Below are 15,739 nucleotides of genomic sequence, written 5' to 3'. Positions count from 1 at the left end.
ATAACAAAGTAAGAACAGAGACTTCCTTTCAAATTGATTTCTGGAAGTTTTTTTCCTGGGATTTTAATCATAATCTTAAATAGTTCTCCTTTATCAGCCTTTTCAAGAAGTAAATATGTTTGCAATCTTTTAGCATTGCCAGTTAAGTTGGAGAGGTAGGTGGGTGTGTGGCAAACTGTATTAATTCCTTTGGCAGCTACAATTTCAAAAGTTGTGGTATCTGATATCTCAGAAAGTACAGTGTTCAAATGGACACTTGTTCATTCCAGAACTATCATCAGTGTTATCTTATGCTGTAATGTGAAAAAAAAGTTAAAGAAAAAAAGGAAATTATCTGTAGTAATCTTTCTGACTTAGACATACAAATATTAATTAGTTTTTTGAGAAAGTGACAAAACCAGTTTATCAGGTGGAACTAGAAAAAGATCAATTTTTTCAGTGAAAAACAAACTGTCAGCACATTGTATAGGGCTTGACTAAGAATCTACAGAAAAAATTACTATTTTTGCATTATTTAGTTCCTTGTGTTGGACATTCCTTACACTAAGATGATCAGTTGAACTGTTGTCATCTCCTAAACCAGCCCAAAAATAATTCAGAAGACAAGGGAGGAGAAAAAAACAGTGATGTGAATGTTTCTTGTGCAATCAGATGAGGATCAGCAGAGAAGGGGCAGGACTTCTTGGGGCAGTAGGATTTGTCACATCACTCAAACTGAGCATGCAGTTTTAACTAAAGTGTAGTTTTGTTTTTATTTATAGGTAGTTTATGTTTCTCATTACCTGTTGATACTTGGTAGTCCATCCATTAATTGAGGTTGATGCTAATTGAGGTTTGAAAATTCTGACCACTTCTGTATGGATTTGGGAAACCAAGTGTTTTTCCTCTTAGCTGCATGGATCAGTTCAGAACTGACAACACAGATGTGTGAGGTAGGGGAGCTTGGGATCACCACTACTAGAAATAAAAGCTCTTTGCCATGTAGCAAGAGAAAAAGGAGCTTTCTTTAATCATCAGCTTCCAAAAGGGAGTGTAAATACCAGGAGTTTCCTGCAGCATTGACAGTGCAAGAAAGCTTTAGATGAGGAGGAAGAAAAAGAAAGGAGTTCAATATAGGCATGAAACTCAGCTCTCTGCAGTATGGGTCTGGCTGAGCCAGAATTTATTTCCCCATAGTGGCCCACAGTAGACACAGTGTTGTACTCTGCATTGGTAGCTGGAGGAGTGTTAATAACACACACATGTTTTGGCTCCTGCTGAGCACAGCACTGTAACATTCCTTCTTCAGTCGAGGGCGAGATCCTGGCGGGGGGACACAGCTAAGCCAGCTGACCCACACTGACCAAGGGGATATTCCATACCATGTGATGTCAACCCAGATATAAAAGCTGAGGCAAGGAGCAGGAACAGAGGCCTCCATTGTCTTCCATGGCTGTCTGCTGACAACTGTTGCGTGTGCCGGAGCCCTGCGTCTGAGGAGTGGCCAGCCATCACTGCCTTGGGAAATAGAGATTAACTGCCAGCTTCTGCTTTGCTTTTCTTTTGCATAAATATAAACCGCCTTATCACAACCCACAATTTGCATTTTTTTTTCTCTTCCACCTTACTCTCTCCTCATCCAGCTGGGAAGGGGAGTGATAGAGTGGCTGGGTGGGGGCACCTGGCCTTCAGCCAAGGGGAACCCACCACAACAGGTATGATAGGCAGACATAGGAATAACTTTTTTTTGCCCCACTCAATGAAGTTGTAATTCTTCCACTCTCATTGTTGCACCTATGCAGTAGCATGTTTTGCAGAGAGGCAGATGAGACTGATAAAATATTTGACCTTTCTTGGTATCTTTACTACAGTAAAGAATGCAGAAAATCTTATAATATTTAATGAAGAATCTTTGCTAAATATATATGCTGAGGCATGGCATGGGGATCATTTCTGAATGATGGAAAAGTTTGTGTTTAAAGGAGTGTGAAAAATATCACACAAAGATTCAAAGAGGTTTTTTTAAGTTGTAAATCATAGTTCAGTGATTACATCCTGCTATCTCCAAGTGCTGACAGAAGAGATAAACTGCTACAAAGGATAAGTGCTTAGCTCAATCTAAAACAAGGTCCTTGACTTCCTTGAACTAATTTCAGCTCTAAAGAGCATCACAAAATTTGAAAGAACATAAGAAGGTCTGCACCATTTCTGATTCAAAGTCTAGCCCAATTAGCATAGATCGCTGTCTTCCATATCATCCATAAGCTGATGTTTAGGAAGAGAAGGAATAGGGCAAGCATCATTACCTTCTCTTCTCTCCACTTTCACCTCTGCCAAAAAAAAAAATCTCTCTTTTCACATGTTGCTTGGAATATGGTATAATTTGAATTAGTAAGCCCTGTTGGCTCTTTCATCCAAATACCTATGCAGTTTCACCTTTGTGCATCTCTAACAACTTTCAGCACAGAGTCTCATAAAGCTGCCATTCATGTCTCAAGAACCACTGTCTTTTGTTTTGTTTTAATTCTTGATACAAACTGCTGTCACACTGTGATTGACTGGACTCCTATGTTTAATAAATTTTGAGGTAAACCTTTTGACAAATATTATCTGCACGTAACTTGTAATGACAGCTGCATCCAGTTTAAAACTATTATTTGTTTCTGGAAAAGATTAATTGCGGATTTTTCTCCTCTTCTTTGCAGACACTAGATATTACAGTGTTTATTGATCATGACTGCTTTAACAAAATTCTTTGTTTAGAACCAATTTAGATCACTGTTCTAAATGTCTATTTTTACTTGCAGTGTCTGAGCAACACACCTCCTCTTACAGAGTATTTCCTCAATGATAAATACCAGGAAGAGCTGAATTTTGACAATCCTTTAGGAATGCGAGGGGAAATAGCAAAATCTTACGCCGAGCTTATCAAGCAAATGTGGTCAGGAAAATACAGCTATGTTACCCCAAGAGCATTTAAGGTCAGTAGGGAATTTAACTTGAATGTCAATTGTGGTTTTGTACTTCTAGGTATACAAAACTCACAGAAATACGCAAGAAGAAGAATGTGAAGTAATATTTATCAGTTTGCAGTCCATTTGACTTTTAAAACAGTTGGATGTATATTTAAATGTGTCACCTGTCCTTATGCTTTGGTCTTTCAGAATTGGTTTTAACTTCCTATCTCCACTGAAAAGCTTATCTGTTATAAGTTTTACCTTTGCAACATGCTGCTGCACCATCTCAGAAGTATCTAGGTTTTCTAAAAATTAAGGTACCAGAAGTATTTGTATTTAATTTTTAGACACAAGTGGGACGGTTTGCACCACAGTTTTCTGGTTATCAGCAACAAGATTGTCAAGAGCTACTGGCTTTTCTCTTGGATGGATTACATGAGGATTTGAATAGAATTAGGAAAAAGCCTTATATTCAGTTAAAGGATGCAGATGGGAGACCAGACAAGGTAGGGGTTTTTGGTGTTGATCATCTTCATTTTAGTCAAGGCTGTATCTTCTACTGAAAGACTGGGACACTGATTGGGGTGTTTTGCTGGGAGAGATTTCAGAAAATAAGTTCTTAAAATGGAGATCGTGTTTGAAAACCTGTGTACATTTCAGTTTATTTGTAAGGTAACTGGGGGGATGGATGGGAAGATGGTAAAGCTTTTTTAAGACTTCATTAAGACCTGTTTTTCAATTCAGTTCTAAGTTCAGTTAGAAAAACAATTCCCATTTTGTTGTTCTTTTTTTCTTGTATCTACATCATGCAGAATTCTGTTTTTCTCCAGTACTCTTACTTTAAGGAAACTCTTATTTTGTTATGAGTTAATTCATGTGGAACTTCAGTTTTATTTGCTTTTGTCTTTCCCAAAGGTATTTGGAAGTCTCTCTCAGACGATATAATACCACTGAGAGAATCTCTGTCCTAGGGAAAGCATGCATCCTTTAACCTGGGATCCTGATGGTAGTAACATATCTTACAGGGTCCTTGGGAATGAGATTCTGTGTTTAGGGGCTTACTGAAAATGTTCTGTCAAGACCTTTTACTATTAATTCTCCCTATTCATTTCCTACTACTTTGTTATAACTGAGGTCTTGCTTTATTTACAGGTGGTTGCTGAAGAAGCCTGGGAAAACCATTTGAAGAGAAATGATTCCATCATTGTAGATATATTTCATGGCCTTTTTAAATCCACCCTAGTTTGTCCTGAATGTGCTAAGATATCTGTAACCTTTGATCCCTTTTGTTACTTGACACTTCCATTACCCATGAAAAAAGAACGCACTTTGGAAGTTTATTTAGTTAGAATGGATCCTCTTGCAAAGCCCATGCAGGTAAGTGGCTTAATTTACGTACTAACACCCTGATTTATGTGGCATTAACAATGAACCTGAGTTCCTTTACATGATGTGAGTTTATAGGTACAACAAGCAAATCCAAGAAGCTTTAGTTTTCTGGTATGTGTTCTGAAGTCCCACTTAGGAAACCTGAGGAAAACTATACATACCTTCTTATATTTCTGTCAGTTCAAGGAAGTTCTTTAAAGTTGTGTTAATAAGGCTTCTTAATCTTTAAAATGTATCCTGACATAATTTTTTATTTGAGTGCTGCTGTAGTGAATTTGTATAGTTATAAAAAATATTTATACACTTAATCCAGACTTAATTTCTTGGTTTCTTAATCACAAAAGGCAAAAATTCATAGGTGGTGCAAAAAACCCCATGACTAACATATCAGGTAGTCCTGAATTCTCTGTGCTCTCACATAATAGTCAAAAGAAAAAAATTCAGATGAGATTTCTTTGTGAAGAGTACCTCTTTTGCCATGTTTTTAGGAATGCACCTTAAAATGGTGTGGAAAAATATACATATGGTTATCATAACCAAAGTGACGATGAAATGGTTCTGCCTGTACCTTATGGGGTAAGTGAGGTTGGGTGAAATAAATAAGACACAGGCAGTCAGGCAGATGCCAAAAAATTTTAACACCTGAAATCAGAGTACCATAGGAAGGAAAGTGAGGGAAAAGGGAGTGTTCTCAAAGGCAATGTGAGTTAGGGAAGTCAAAGATGATGGGACATGTATTAACTAATGGAAGATAAGCCTGCTAGAAATGTAATTGGGAAAATAAGTTTTCACAGGGGACACGCAGTAGTTGAACGTGACTTGTATGACATGTGAGAGTTGTGCAAGAGTAATGGAGTTTGGGAAGGGTACAAGTTCAGTAGAGTTTTTGTGAGTCTAAATAACTATAAAAATTAAGGACATAACAAAAACATGCTATACTTGGCAATTAATTATAAAGTTATAACACCTTATTTCTAATTTATCCTGTCTTTATTATGCAAATAACAGATTAGAGTCCTATGTAGAACTTAGACTGTTAATCATCAGGTTCTCTCTCTCCATGTGAAATTAGAATCCATTGCGTGCCATTGCTTTTTTTCCCCCAGTAAGACTCTATAAAAAACTTGTGTTGTGTTCCAAATTTATTAATGTAATTGATAGCATGCATATTATTTTATTTAAATGGTTAAATAAGTGGGTGCTGTTGAAATACAAATCTGAGTAATTGGTGCTGTTATGCAGAACAGCATTTCCCCTTATGGAGAAAATAAAGTAACATTTAAACAAGCATTACTGACTAATAGATGGAGTATTCCAAGTGTGTATGTTTGTAAAGTTGTGCAGGTAACTACTACATTTTCAGCAGCTTTTGGAATTTGTTTTAGGTGATTTACATGCTTCACACCTTAAGTTCAGGAACATGAAAGAAGTATGTAAAATATGCTGAACATGTGATTGCTTTGGGGTTTTCCTTATGTGTATTTGTTTTATTAAGATATTAAAATTTTATTTTACTTTTTAGTACAAAGTTGTTGTTCCCAAAATTGGAAATATATTGGATCTTTGCACAGCATTGTCAGCTTTGTCTGGTGTTGCTGCAGATAAGGTAAGAGGGATCTCTTATATGAAGCACAACAATGAATATTTTAATGCACTTTAACCTCATTTAATGATGCATACTCCATTTTCTTTTTAGATGATTGTTACTGATATATACAATCACAGGTTCCACAGGATATTTGGCATGGATGAAAATCTGAGTAGTATCATGGAACGTGATGACATTTATGTGTAAGTACAGATAACATGCTTCATGTCCCCTTGCGCTCTGTTTAGATATTTGCAAAAGATTAAAATCTAGACCTCAGATAAAGATGAAACTGGAAGGGGGTATTACTTCTTTATTTTCCCCCTTTGCAGCCTTTTACATGACCGTTGTTCATTGTATTTCTGATTGGTTTTCTTTTAGATTTGAAATCGCTATCAATAGAACTGAAGATACGGAACAAGTTATAATTCCCGTTTGCTTAAGGGAAAAGTGCAGGCACACCAGCTACAGCCATAGTGGTTCTTTACTTTTTGGTCAACCTTTTCTTATAGCAGTGCCTAGAAACAATACTGAAGATAAACTCTATAACCTGCTGCTGCTAAGAATGTGGTAAGGTTATTGTTTATAGAAAAATGCGTTTGTTAAGAGTAGTGCTAATTGTTGAAATCAGTAGGCACTTATTTTTTCGAGTATTTCTAACAAACTGATTAGATTTGAGTACTTTGTCTTTTATTTCATTCTGTTAAATATATTAAATCTAAAATTTTAGCCCATTGAGATGAACTACTGTGGATTTTAATTTGATTTCTTGTTAGCATGACCTCATGCCAAAAGTATTTGAGAAGACAATAGAGTAAATCAGTATTGTCAGTTTAGAAAAATAATTCTGTTGTATGCTTAGCTATTTGTTAGGAATTGGTAGAGTGGAAATGTTTTCCAATAATTCTGTTACAGTTATATCTCCTGTATCTACTGTACTAATTTATGTTGTAAAAGTACATGGCAGACACTTTATGAAACTAGACTGGAATTACATGGTAGACACTTTATGAAACTAGACTGGAATTACATGGTAGACACTTTATGAAACTAGACTGGAATTAGTGTCATTATGTGGGGAAAATTAGAGTCATACAAACTCCAATTTAAATATATGCTTCATTTTCTGTTCATGTAACTTTCTCTATAATTGAACCCATATAAAATTTTTTTGTGTAAAAAATACAGTTAGTGAACAGTTAAAGAAATTATTTCTGGACAAAGAGAGACTGATACCAAAACCCAAATTGTTTAAGATAAGTAGCTGCCAAAAATTTAGATCATCGAGGAGCAGCTTTTCAGATGTGCCTGTAACAGTAGACATGTTTGGCAATAAAACTGTTAATTCTGAATAAATTTGAAAGAAGTGCAGAAATACAATACACTAGAAAGGATTTGCTGTAACAATTTAATTATCTGGTTAGAACAAAGTAAATATTTAAAAATCCATTGCTTCTAACTGTTGCTTTCACTTGTTATATTTAGCCGATACGTAAAAACATGTACTGAAAGTGAAGATACTGAAGGATCCCTGCATTGCTGTAAGGACCGTGGTATCAATGGTAATGGCCCAAATGGAATACATGAAGAAGGATCTCCAAGTAAGACTGGCATACCTAAACTTGTTTAGTATTTTCTGTTCAGTTTGAAACAGATGTTAACTCAGTAGTGTCTTTCAATTACTGTCATTCTACTTCATTTCTTCCTCCTTATTCTTCTGATTGGTTCAGGTGAAATGGAAACAGATGAGCAAGATGATGAATCCAGCCAGGATCAGGAACTTCCTTCAGAGAATGAAAACAGCCAGTCAGAAGACTCAGTTGGAGGTGACAATGACTCTGAAAATGGATTGTGTACTGAGGATACTTGCAAAGGTCAACCACTCACAGGACACAAAAAGCGATTGTTTACATTCCAGTTCAATAATTTAGGCAATACTGACATAAACTACATCAAAGATGATACCAGGCATATTAGATTTGATGATAGGCAACCTAGGCTTGATGGTAAGTCATGGGGAACAGGTTGGGCAACATTTGATTCTGATACTCTTTTCTGACTCCACTTCTGTGTTCCATTTTCTCTGTGTGATGTTTGATACACTGTTTTTTCAGTTGTGAATTTTGTTAGAGTAATTAATTTGTTAATGAGACTGACTCTTAGAAATGCGAAATTTTTATGTGCTCAGTTTTTCATCTTAAAATCATGGTAGCATTGTGTGATTGATTCTGAAGAGTGTTTGCCCAAAGTTAATCCAATTTCGCATAAAGCAAGAAATAATATTAAGAGAAAATAATTTTTTTAATCTTAGAAAGATCTTTCCTTGCTTTGGATTGGGATCCTGAATTAAAGAAGAGATATTTTGATGATAGTGCAGCAGAGGTAAGCTGTTTATGTTGCTCCCCTTTGCAGCACAAATAAAACCTAAATGTAAAATATACAACTTAATTTATGTGACGTGAGACATTCTAAGTCTTCACAAGAAGAAGTGAACATATATTTTTTCATGTTACTCTTGGTAAATATGTTGTCATAAATAAACTTCATATACACATTCAAGTAATTAGCAAGTCTGAGGCTTACAAACTTGGAAGTAAATCTGAAGCTGTGAAAACTATTTGCTTGAATGGTTTCTAATCAGTTTTTCCATATATAGGAGCTTTGTAGTTACTGTTTATAGTAAGACGACATCACTAAAATGAGTTTTGTTTCATTTGTTCTCTTAACTCAAGAAATACTTCTCTTTAGGATTTTGAAAAACATGAAAGTGTGGAATATAAGCCTCCCAAAAAGCCTTTCGTGAAATTAAAAGATTGCATTGAGCTGTTCACAACAAAGGAGAAACTAGGTGCTGAAGACCCATGGTAAGCACAAAAGATTAAAATTGTTAAACGCCATAATGTATTTCTCAAAATGTAATCAAAACACACTTGAACATTGAGATACTGATTTATTAATGGTATTTTGAATCCTGTTATTTCAATCATAGTTGAAGATTCTCAAAATGTTTTTTACTTTGATCCATTACTTAACTTAAATTGTTACCAGGTACAGAAGTTTGTTTGTAAGGGAAACAATTAATGTGTTTAGAATTAGGAGGACAGATTGATACATAAGATACTCTAGTCTGTGAACTGTAATTGGACAGTGAATGAATAATATTATGACAAATTCAATGCAGTGGTTTAAACAAATACTCCTTTCTGAGATGAGAGAGGTTGGTGCATACTATTGGTTTTTTATGGAAATACGTAACTTGCCTTGCACTGATCTCTGAAATAGGGATGTGCTTAAAGAGCAGGTTTGTGGGATGGGGAATGTCTGCAGTCACTAGAACCTCTCAAATTCATGTTCTAACCATTAGGGTTTTGGCAGACAGATCTATTCTGATTCATGGTTCCTTCAAATTATAATTAGAATCATATACGAATATTCACAATTATAGTATAATACCGTAAGATCCTTTTTCTCCCATGAATTATCTAGCAGATAAATCCTTCATGAACGCTTTTAAGCTCAGAATTAAGTTTGAAAAGAGGGTCTGCCAATTTTTCTCTTGTGGATACCTAAAAGTTTTGGAGACCTCCAAACATTGTCACCAGAGATCCTCATATATTTGTGCAGAGTAGAGGGCTAACTTAGAAAAATCTCTTTTATTTTTCTGGGTTTGCTAGATTATACAACACTGGATAGACTATTTGAGATACCATGTAACTCAAGTATGGTGAAGCACTTCCATCTTTGCAGCACATTATAAGCAGGTTATTTAAACTACAAAATAAAACTACTGCAGAAGTCAAGCAGTTGCTACTCAATATATCTCATCAGATGCCTGTCATTAATCACATTTTTCTTAATTTGTTAGGTCTTAACACATCTAATCAGTAAGAGCTCACCATCCCTAATCCAGCACTCTTTATATTCTAGATATTCCAAGCCAACTGGGAAACCACATTTTCAGTTACAGCCTGCCATTACGTTTCTCCTAATTTCTTGTCTTTTTCTGATGGTGATATTTAAAGATGCTTGTGCAGTCTTTCTAATTAGGGCTCATCTCTTTTTTGTTTTTCTCTTTCTCCTTGATTTTTACTTGTTACATACCAAGGTGTAGAATATACATAGACCACTTCAGGGAAGAGTTGCTTCCATTCGTTTTTCTTATTTATCTTCCTCCCTGAGCATTAGTTCCTGAAAGATTCAAGTATGCCTTGCAAGGAACAGAAATTTATAAGTCACAGCCTCTTTAGTACTTGCCTACCACAAAGGGAAGTTATTTTAGTAACAAGTTTTTCCAGGTTCCAGTAGTCACTGTTACTTGAGGTGTAGGTGGGATGGGGTGGGAGACAGATGAATTTGGAAATTGAAACTTGAAAAAGCCACAGTTAGCAGGTATTTTTGGGTTTTATTATAATCAGTTTCATAACCCTTCATCTTTCTTTTTATAAAATATGAGAAAGCCATGTTTTAACTAAAGATTCAGGCAATACTACAGAAGATGAGAATCCAGTATGGGGGATGCTGCTTTTCAGTTTAAAATGCTGCTGAGCTTCACTGTCATCACACTTGCACATTTTAAACTTATCAAGAGCATTAGTAACAAAAGATGAAATGTATGGTTGAGTTTTGCTCATTCAGTTCCTCCCATGTTGCTGACTTTATGGTAATGCATTTTAATGTGCATATGGACTACACATATTTAAAATTGATTTTTTTTTCTTTTAGGTATTGTCCAAACTGTAAAGAACATCAGCAAGCTACTAAGAAGTTAGACTTGTGGTCACTGCCCCCTGTACTGGTAGTTCATCTAAAGCGCTTTTCTTACAGCAGATACATGAGGGACAAGTTGGATACATTGGTTGACTTTCCAATAAAGTAAGAAACATAAATATTTTGGTGCTAGAAGTGTAAAAGCATGACTAGGACACATGTTTCATGTAGCAATTACATAAAATGGGTGTGTTCTCAGCTTTCATGTAAACATTGATGACAAAATGCTTGTAGGTTTAAAGTATGAACTTGGAAAAATAATAATGGTAGATAAATACAGAAAATTCCTTGTGCCTGTTCCACTTCTCACAGAGTGAAAGAGATGCACCGTCAGAGGAGTCTGGTGTATGTGTTTTTTGAAGGGAATATAAAAGACAGGGCACAAAGACCACCAAAATAAGAAATTGTTAGAAATACTATTTTAACATGGCTAATTTTGGTTGGGGTTTTTTGTGTTTATTTTGTTTTTTGTTTTTTAACAGTGACTTGGACATGTCAGAGTTCCTTATTAATCCTAATGCAGGGCCTTGCCGCTACAACTTGATTGCTGTCTCCAACCACTATGGAGGAATGGGAGGAGGGCATTGTAAGTTGATTTCAAGTATGATCATTCTACATGCCAGCTTTCTTCCTGTGTTGAGTTTGATCACTTTGAATCAGTGGTTCTTTTTTAATGACAGAGGGACAATTTTTTTTTCATTGCCTTGAAATGCTTTCACAAGTATTCTAACAGAAAAATCTGTATGCAATGAGGTTTCAAGGATAATTACAGGTTCTTTTATACTTCCAGCTGTGAAAAGAGAAAACATAAGAGCTCCATAAGAGCTACTGTACTCCTACAACTGATTTTGTCTTTCTTGTCTGTATTTTTGTTCATTGTGCAACGTCTTCAAAGTAGAGAGAAAAAAATGACTGAGGGGTTTTATTTTGTCTGTCCTTTCTCAGTATGTATTGTCTTTAGAAGGGGAATGTTAGTGCTTTCTTCGCTTAAAAAGAAAGTGTGAAAGATCAGTCTAATAGTGATAATAGGTTTTAGTTAGTTAAATGTCAAGTGTTTTAACAGTAACAGCTACAGCAACTAGTTGTATTACATCTATGAACATAGAAAGTCCTTAGACATTGTATTTTTTTGTCCTAGATACTGCTTTTGCAAAAAACAAGGATGATGGAAAATGGTACTACTTTGATGACAGTAGTGTGTCCACTGCATGTGAGGACCAAATAGTGGCAAGTACCTTTTGTGTTTCTAAAATTGGGACTGTTGATGTTTTCTTCTTGAGGGACGAGTAACAAAGAGTAAATCATGAAATTTGTAGGTAGTAGTTTGTGTTCTTTGAAAGGACAGTGCAAACCAAAAATGGTTTGCTCCAACACACAAAATTAACTTACATAAAAGATCTAGATTTCTTTGATTTTACCTTGTATACTTGGAAGCAAAGAAAAAGTATAACTTGGGATTGTAAATGTTTTGTTTGGAGCCTCATGAACATACTGCACTTCTCTCTTTTACAGTCCAAAGCAGCATATGTGCTTTTCTACCAGAGACAGGACACAATCAGTGGAACTGGCTTTTTCCCACTTGACCGGGAAACTAAACAAGGTGCTTCAGCTGCCACAGGCATCCCACTAGAAAGTGATGAAGACAGCAATGAAAATGATAATGACATAGAAAATGAAAATTGTATGCACACTAACTAATGGGAAGAACTAGAAGCCATAAAAGAGACTCTCTTCCTGGGGATACGGATTGAAAGAGTGAAAATGCCCACCAAATTAAGAATAAAAATCTGAGATGGGGTTTCAGATAACAGAATGTAAATCTTTATTTCATTTTAACATGTGCAGTACTTGAAGTGAAAAATAAAAACTTAAACAGAAATTGTCTCTAATGCATTTACAGTCTCGTATTCACAAGGTATATATAGGAAATCACAAATAAACCCCTTTTAAGTTTTCTGCTGCTGTTCTGATGGATTATGTTTTCTTTTGTTTTGGATGTGATTTAATAACTAAAATATTAAATCTATGGAATTCTGACATTTATTTTATTGGTATTGCAAGAATACTACTGCCAACTCTAGTTTCTGGATAAATATATACATGTTTCTTAGGCTGCCACACAGACTACAAGTAAAAATGCCATAAATACCTACAGTAGTAGTTTGAATCAGCAAATTTTTGTTTCTCCATATTTTTTTTATTTTGGTCACAATAGAAAAAATAGCTTGAAAAAGGTGTTTTAACCTTTTGTGATATAGTGGAACATCCAGAATATTATGTTCATCTTACTGCTGCTGTTGAACAGGTTCCGGATTTCATGCTCCATTAACAAAAAGGTTTTCAATTAAATGTAAGTATACATTGTTGCTTGTTGGAATCTACTCTGCAGACATAATTCCTGTTATCTTGCTTATAAGACATGCATAATTTTAATCTGGTATCAGTCCAAAATTTAAAATTGTGCTGCAAGTTCTCTTTCCCCAGTTTTTGTAGTTTGACAGCTTGCAAACTACTCTGTATTAAGGTCAAAGTTAATAGTACTCTGTATCCATAGTAATGACTGTGTATCAGGCTTAGTTGAGAATTTTTTCAGTATAACCTGTCTTTAAATTGTTAATTACAAAATCACTTTAAAGGCAGGCCTGTTAATTTTCTTTGTGTGTTCCTGATGGAATTCACCATAGCCTTACAGCTTATCTGAAAAGGTAGCTCATAATTATAAGACAATTGGCATTTGCATGTTCAAGTCAGAACCTGTACAGTATATAAGGCATAAGAACTCCGAATTGGATTTCAATTAACTATGTTCAGGGGTCCAGGATGCCAAAATAAGCGTGACAGTTTGAAACATTTTTTGATTTGCTGCTTTCCCATTGAAGAATTGTTGGAAGAATGTATTGTAAATTTGTATACAATACTGCCTGTGAGAGGGGCTCGTAAGTGTGGGGGCACACATCACATATCTGCTACCTGGAGAATTGCTTTGTGTCCCACTGTTTAAACAATTTTAAAAAAGAAAAAAGCAAAAAGTATGATGTTCTTCACTTGAACTAATCAAATACAATAGGTTATAAATTGTGTATTGTAAATAAAAGTTCACTCTGTGAGTGCACATTTTGGTAAATTATTTATTTATGTTAGCATTAAAAAGTTTAAAAAATTGCATTTGACCAGGATATAAATGAGATATGTTGGACATGGCTTTGCTTTATACCTTGATATTAAAACTGGTGTTTCATCCTGGTATTTTAAAGCTGCTTTGAGGTTTGTTTTTTTTTTAAATGTAAACTAACCTCCTGCATGACAGAGGTTAAAATTTTGTCTGCACTTGAGTTCACTTGGGTTTACATTTGAAATGCGCATGTTTATTTATACAGATTTCAATAAAGCTATTCAAGGCCTTATTTAGTGTTCTATTTTGTTACACGCTCTTTTCCCAAAGTATGTCGTGGATAACCTTTGTCTAAGACTTACATTCTCTGCTACAAAATGGCTATTTAGTGACCCTACACAGAGTAAGGTTAATATTTCCAGTAGCTAGTATATATAAAACTATTTCTCTCCTGTCATTGGCTCTAAAGCTATAAGGCTGCAAAAAACAAATAGTGTATTGTCATAAATATTTTGGGGTTTAAAAGTAATACTGTAACAATAATTAATGAGATGGAAAGATTCTAATGAGATTGTTGGTAAAAAGAGGGAATACTTAACATTAGACAAACCAATGTGCATGGAGGGGCGGAAGTGATACAAACTTTTTGGGCTTAAAACCTTGTATTTAGGTATGGAATACAGTAACCCACTACAAAGCTATGCCCTAAATAGCTTGTGAATTTAACTTGCTTATTTTAATCAGAGCACTTGAGAAATGAGGTTTATCTGTGGAGTAGAGAAAGTAATTCTAGAGAAGTGATCTACTCTTTGAACACACACACACAGAGGCCCCCTACATTCATATTTGTGTTTGTTTTTCCATATCATGTTAGCCTAGAACTTAATGGGAAAAATCACAGAGGAGCAAAGGATCTAGTTTGACTTACCAAAGTACTTAGGAGTTTGTAGATCAGAGCATTAATACCTGATAACTTTGGTCTCCTAACGCACTTCATTCTCCCTTTAAAAATGCAAAAATATATTTTCATACATGGAATCTTATATTTGAAGGAAGGTACTTACCTTCTAATAGTTGGATCATCCAACTAGAATTTAAAAGGATATTGATCTAAGCAACAGTTAGGAAAAAATTACTAACTCTTTGTTATTGTTAATTTGACTTCCAAGATTACACAGTTTTTGCAATCAGCTTCCTAAGGGGAGAAAAAAACCCAGAAACATTTCTAGCTGAGTATCGAAAAGGTTTCTGGGAATTCAGTCAAGTTGTGAGTTTTATAAAACTATTATATATTCACACATAACTCATTCAGTGTGGACAGGTTTAAAACTACAGAAAGTATATTATTATTTACAGTGTTTATCAAAAGTCATTTATATAGAGAAGAGAATCCTAACCTCTTTTTATGAATCATGTCAGATAAAAATCTACAGTCAGCTTGCTTTTTAAATCAAAAAGCTTGTTGTCAGTAAGTCTCAATATAAACCCTAATATTGTAAGATTCAATTAACCTTGTTAATGTGGCAGTCACAGAAACAAAACAGAGGCAGAAGACAGCTTACCATTCCCAGTTACTCCATGGATTTTGTGACAGGCTGGGAGGGAAGGAGAGGTGAAGAGATACTGCCCAGGATCTCTTGATACAGTTTGCTTCAGACAATGATCTGGAAGTTTCAGAGTTCCCTGATGTCTTCCATTACCTGCCTAAATTAAAGTCCCCTGCCTTCCTGGGACACTGAGGTGAAGTTTGCAGCTTAGAGCTGAGCTGACAAGATGAGAAAATCTAAGACGTTCCCTTGTAAGATGCTGCATCTACAGCTAGTTACTACTGGGAGAGCCACAACTCCTCCTGGCTTTCCCAGGAAGTTAGCCCTGCATTACAGAGTGTAGTGTCTTTTTTAAGTGATTTGAAATCTTTAGAAGTCAGTCTGACTGGCAAAGAAATTA

General features: G+C 35.2%; 1 protein-coding gene across 3 annotated transcripts in view; it reads left to right on the top strand.

Moving 5' to 3' along the window:
- Positions 1-14,084, top strand: part of USP15 (ubiquitin specific peptidase 15) — a 69,534-nt gene extending 55,450 nt beyond the window's left edge. For 2 of the 3 annotated variants that reach the window (XM_071552318.1, XM_071552317.1), the window contains 14 exons: positions 2,787-2,960; positions 3,284-3,442; positions 4,089-4,313; positions 5,848-5,931; positions 6,022-6,116; positions 6,295-6,483; positions 7,399-7,514; positions 7,644-7,919; positions 8,225-8,295; positions 8,662-8,777; positions 10,636-10,785; positions 11,163-11,266; positions 11,819-11,907; positions 12,193-14,084. In XM_071552318.1, coding sequence (XP_071408419.1) covers positions 2,787-2,960; positions 3,284-3,442; positions 4,089-4,313; positions 5,848-5,931; positions 6,022-6,116; positions 6,295-6,483; positions 7,399-7,514; positions 7,644-7,919; positions 8,225-8,295; positions 8,662-8,777; positions 10,636-10,785; positions 11,163-11,266; positions 11,819-11,907; positions 12,193-12,378 — 2,034 coding nt within the window. In that variant the 3' untranslated portion in view covers positions 12,379-14,084. Of the gene's footprint in view, positions 1-2,786; positions 2,961-3,283; positions 3,443-4,088; positions 4,314-5,847; positions 5,932-6,021; positions 6,117-6,294; positions 6,484-7,398; positions 7,515-7,643; positions 7,920-8,224; positions 8,296-8,645; positions 8,778-10,635; positions 10,786-11,162; positions 11,267-11,818; positions 11,908-12,192 lie in introns of those variants that run through there. The other variant, XM_071552320.1, reaches the window with a different exon arrangement.
- The last annotated feature ends 1,655 nt before the right edge of the window (positions 14,085-15,739 follow it).

The sequence above is a fragment of the Pithys albifrons genome, chromosome 3, assembly GCF_047495875.1.
Source record: "Pithys albifrons albifrons isolate INPA30051 chromosome 3, PitAlb_v1, whole genome shotgun sequence".
NCBI lineage: Eukaryota > Metazoa > Chordata > Aves > Passeriformes > Thamnophilidae > Pithys > Pithys albifrons.
Note: the sequence above shows the minus strand (reverse complement) of the source record. Positions and strands in the feature narration are given on the sequence as shown.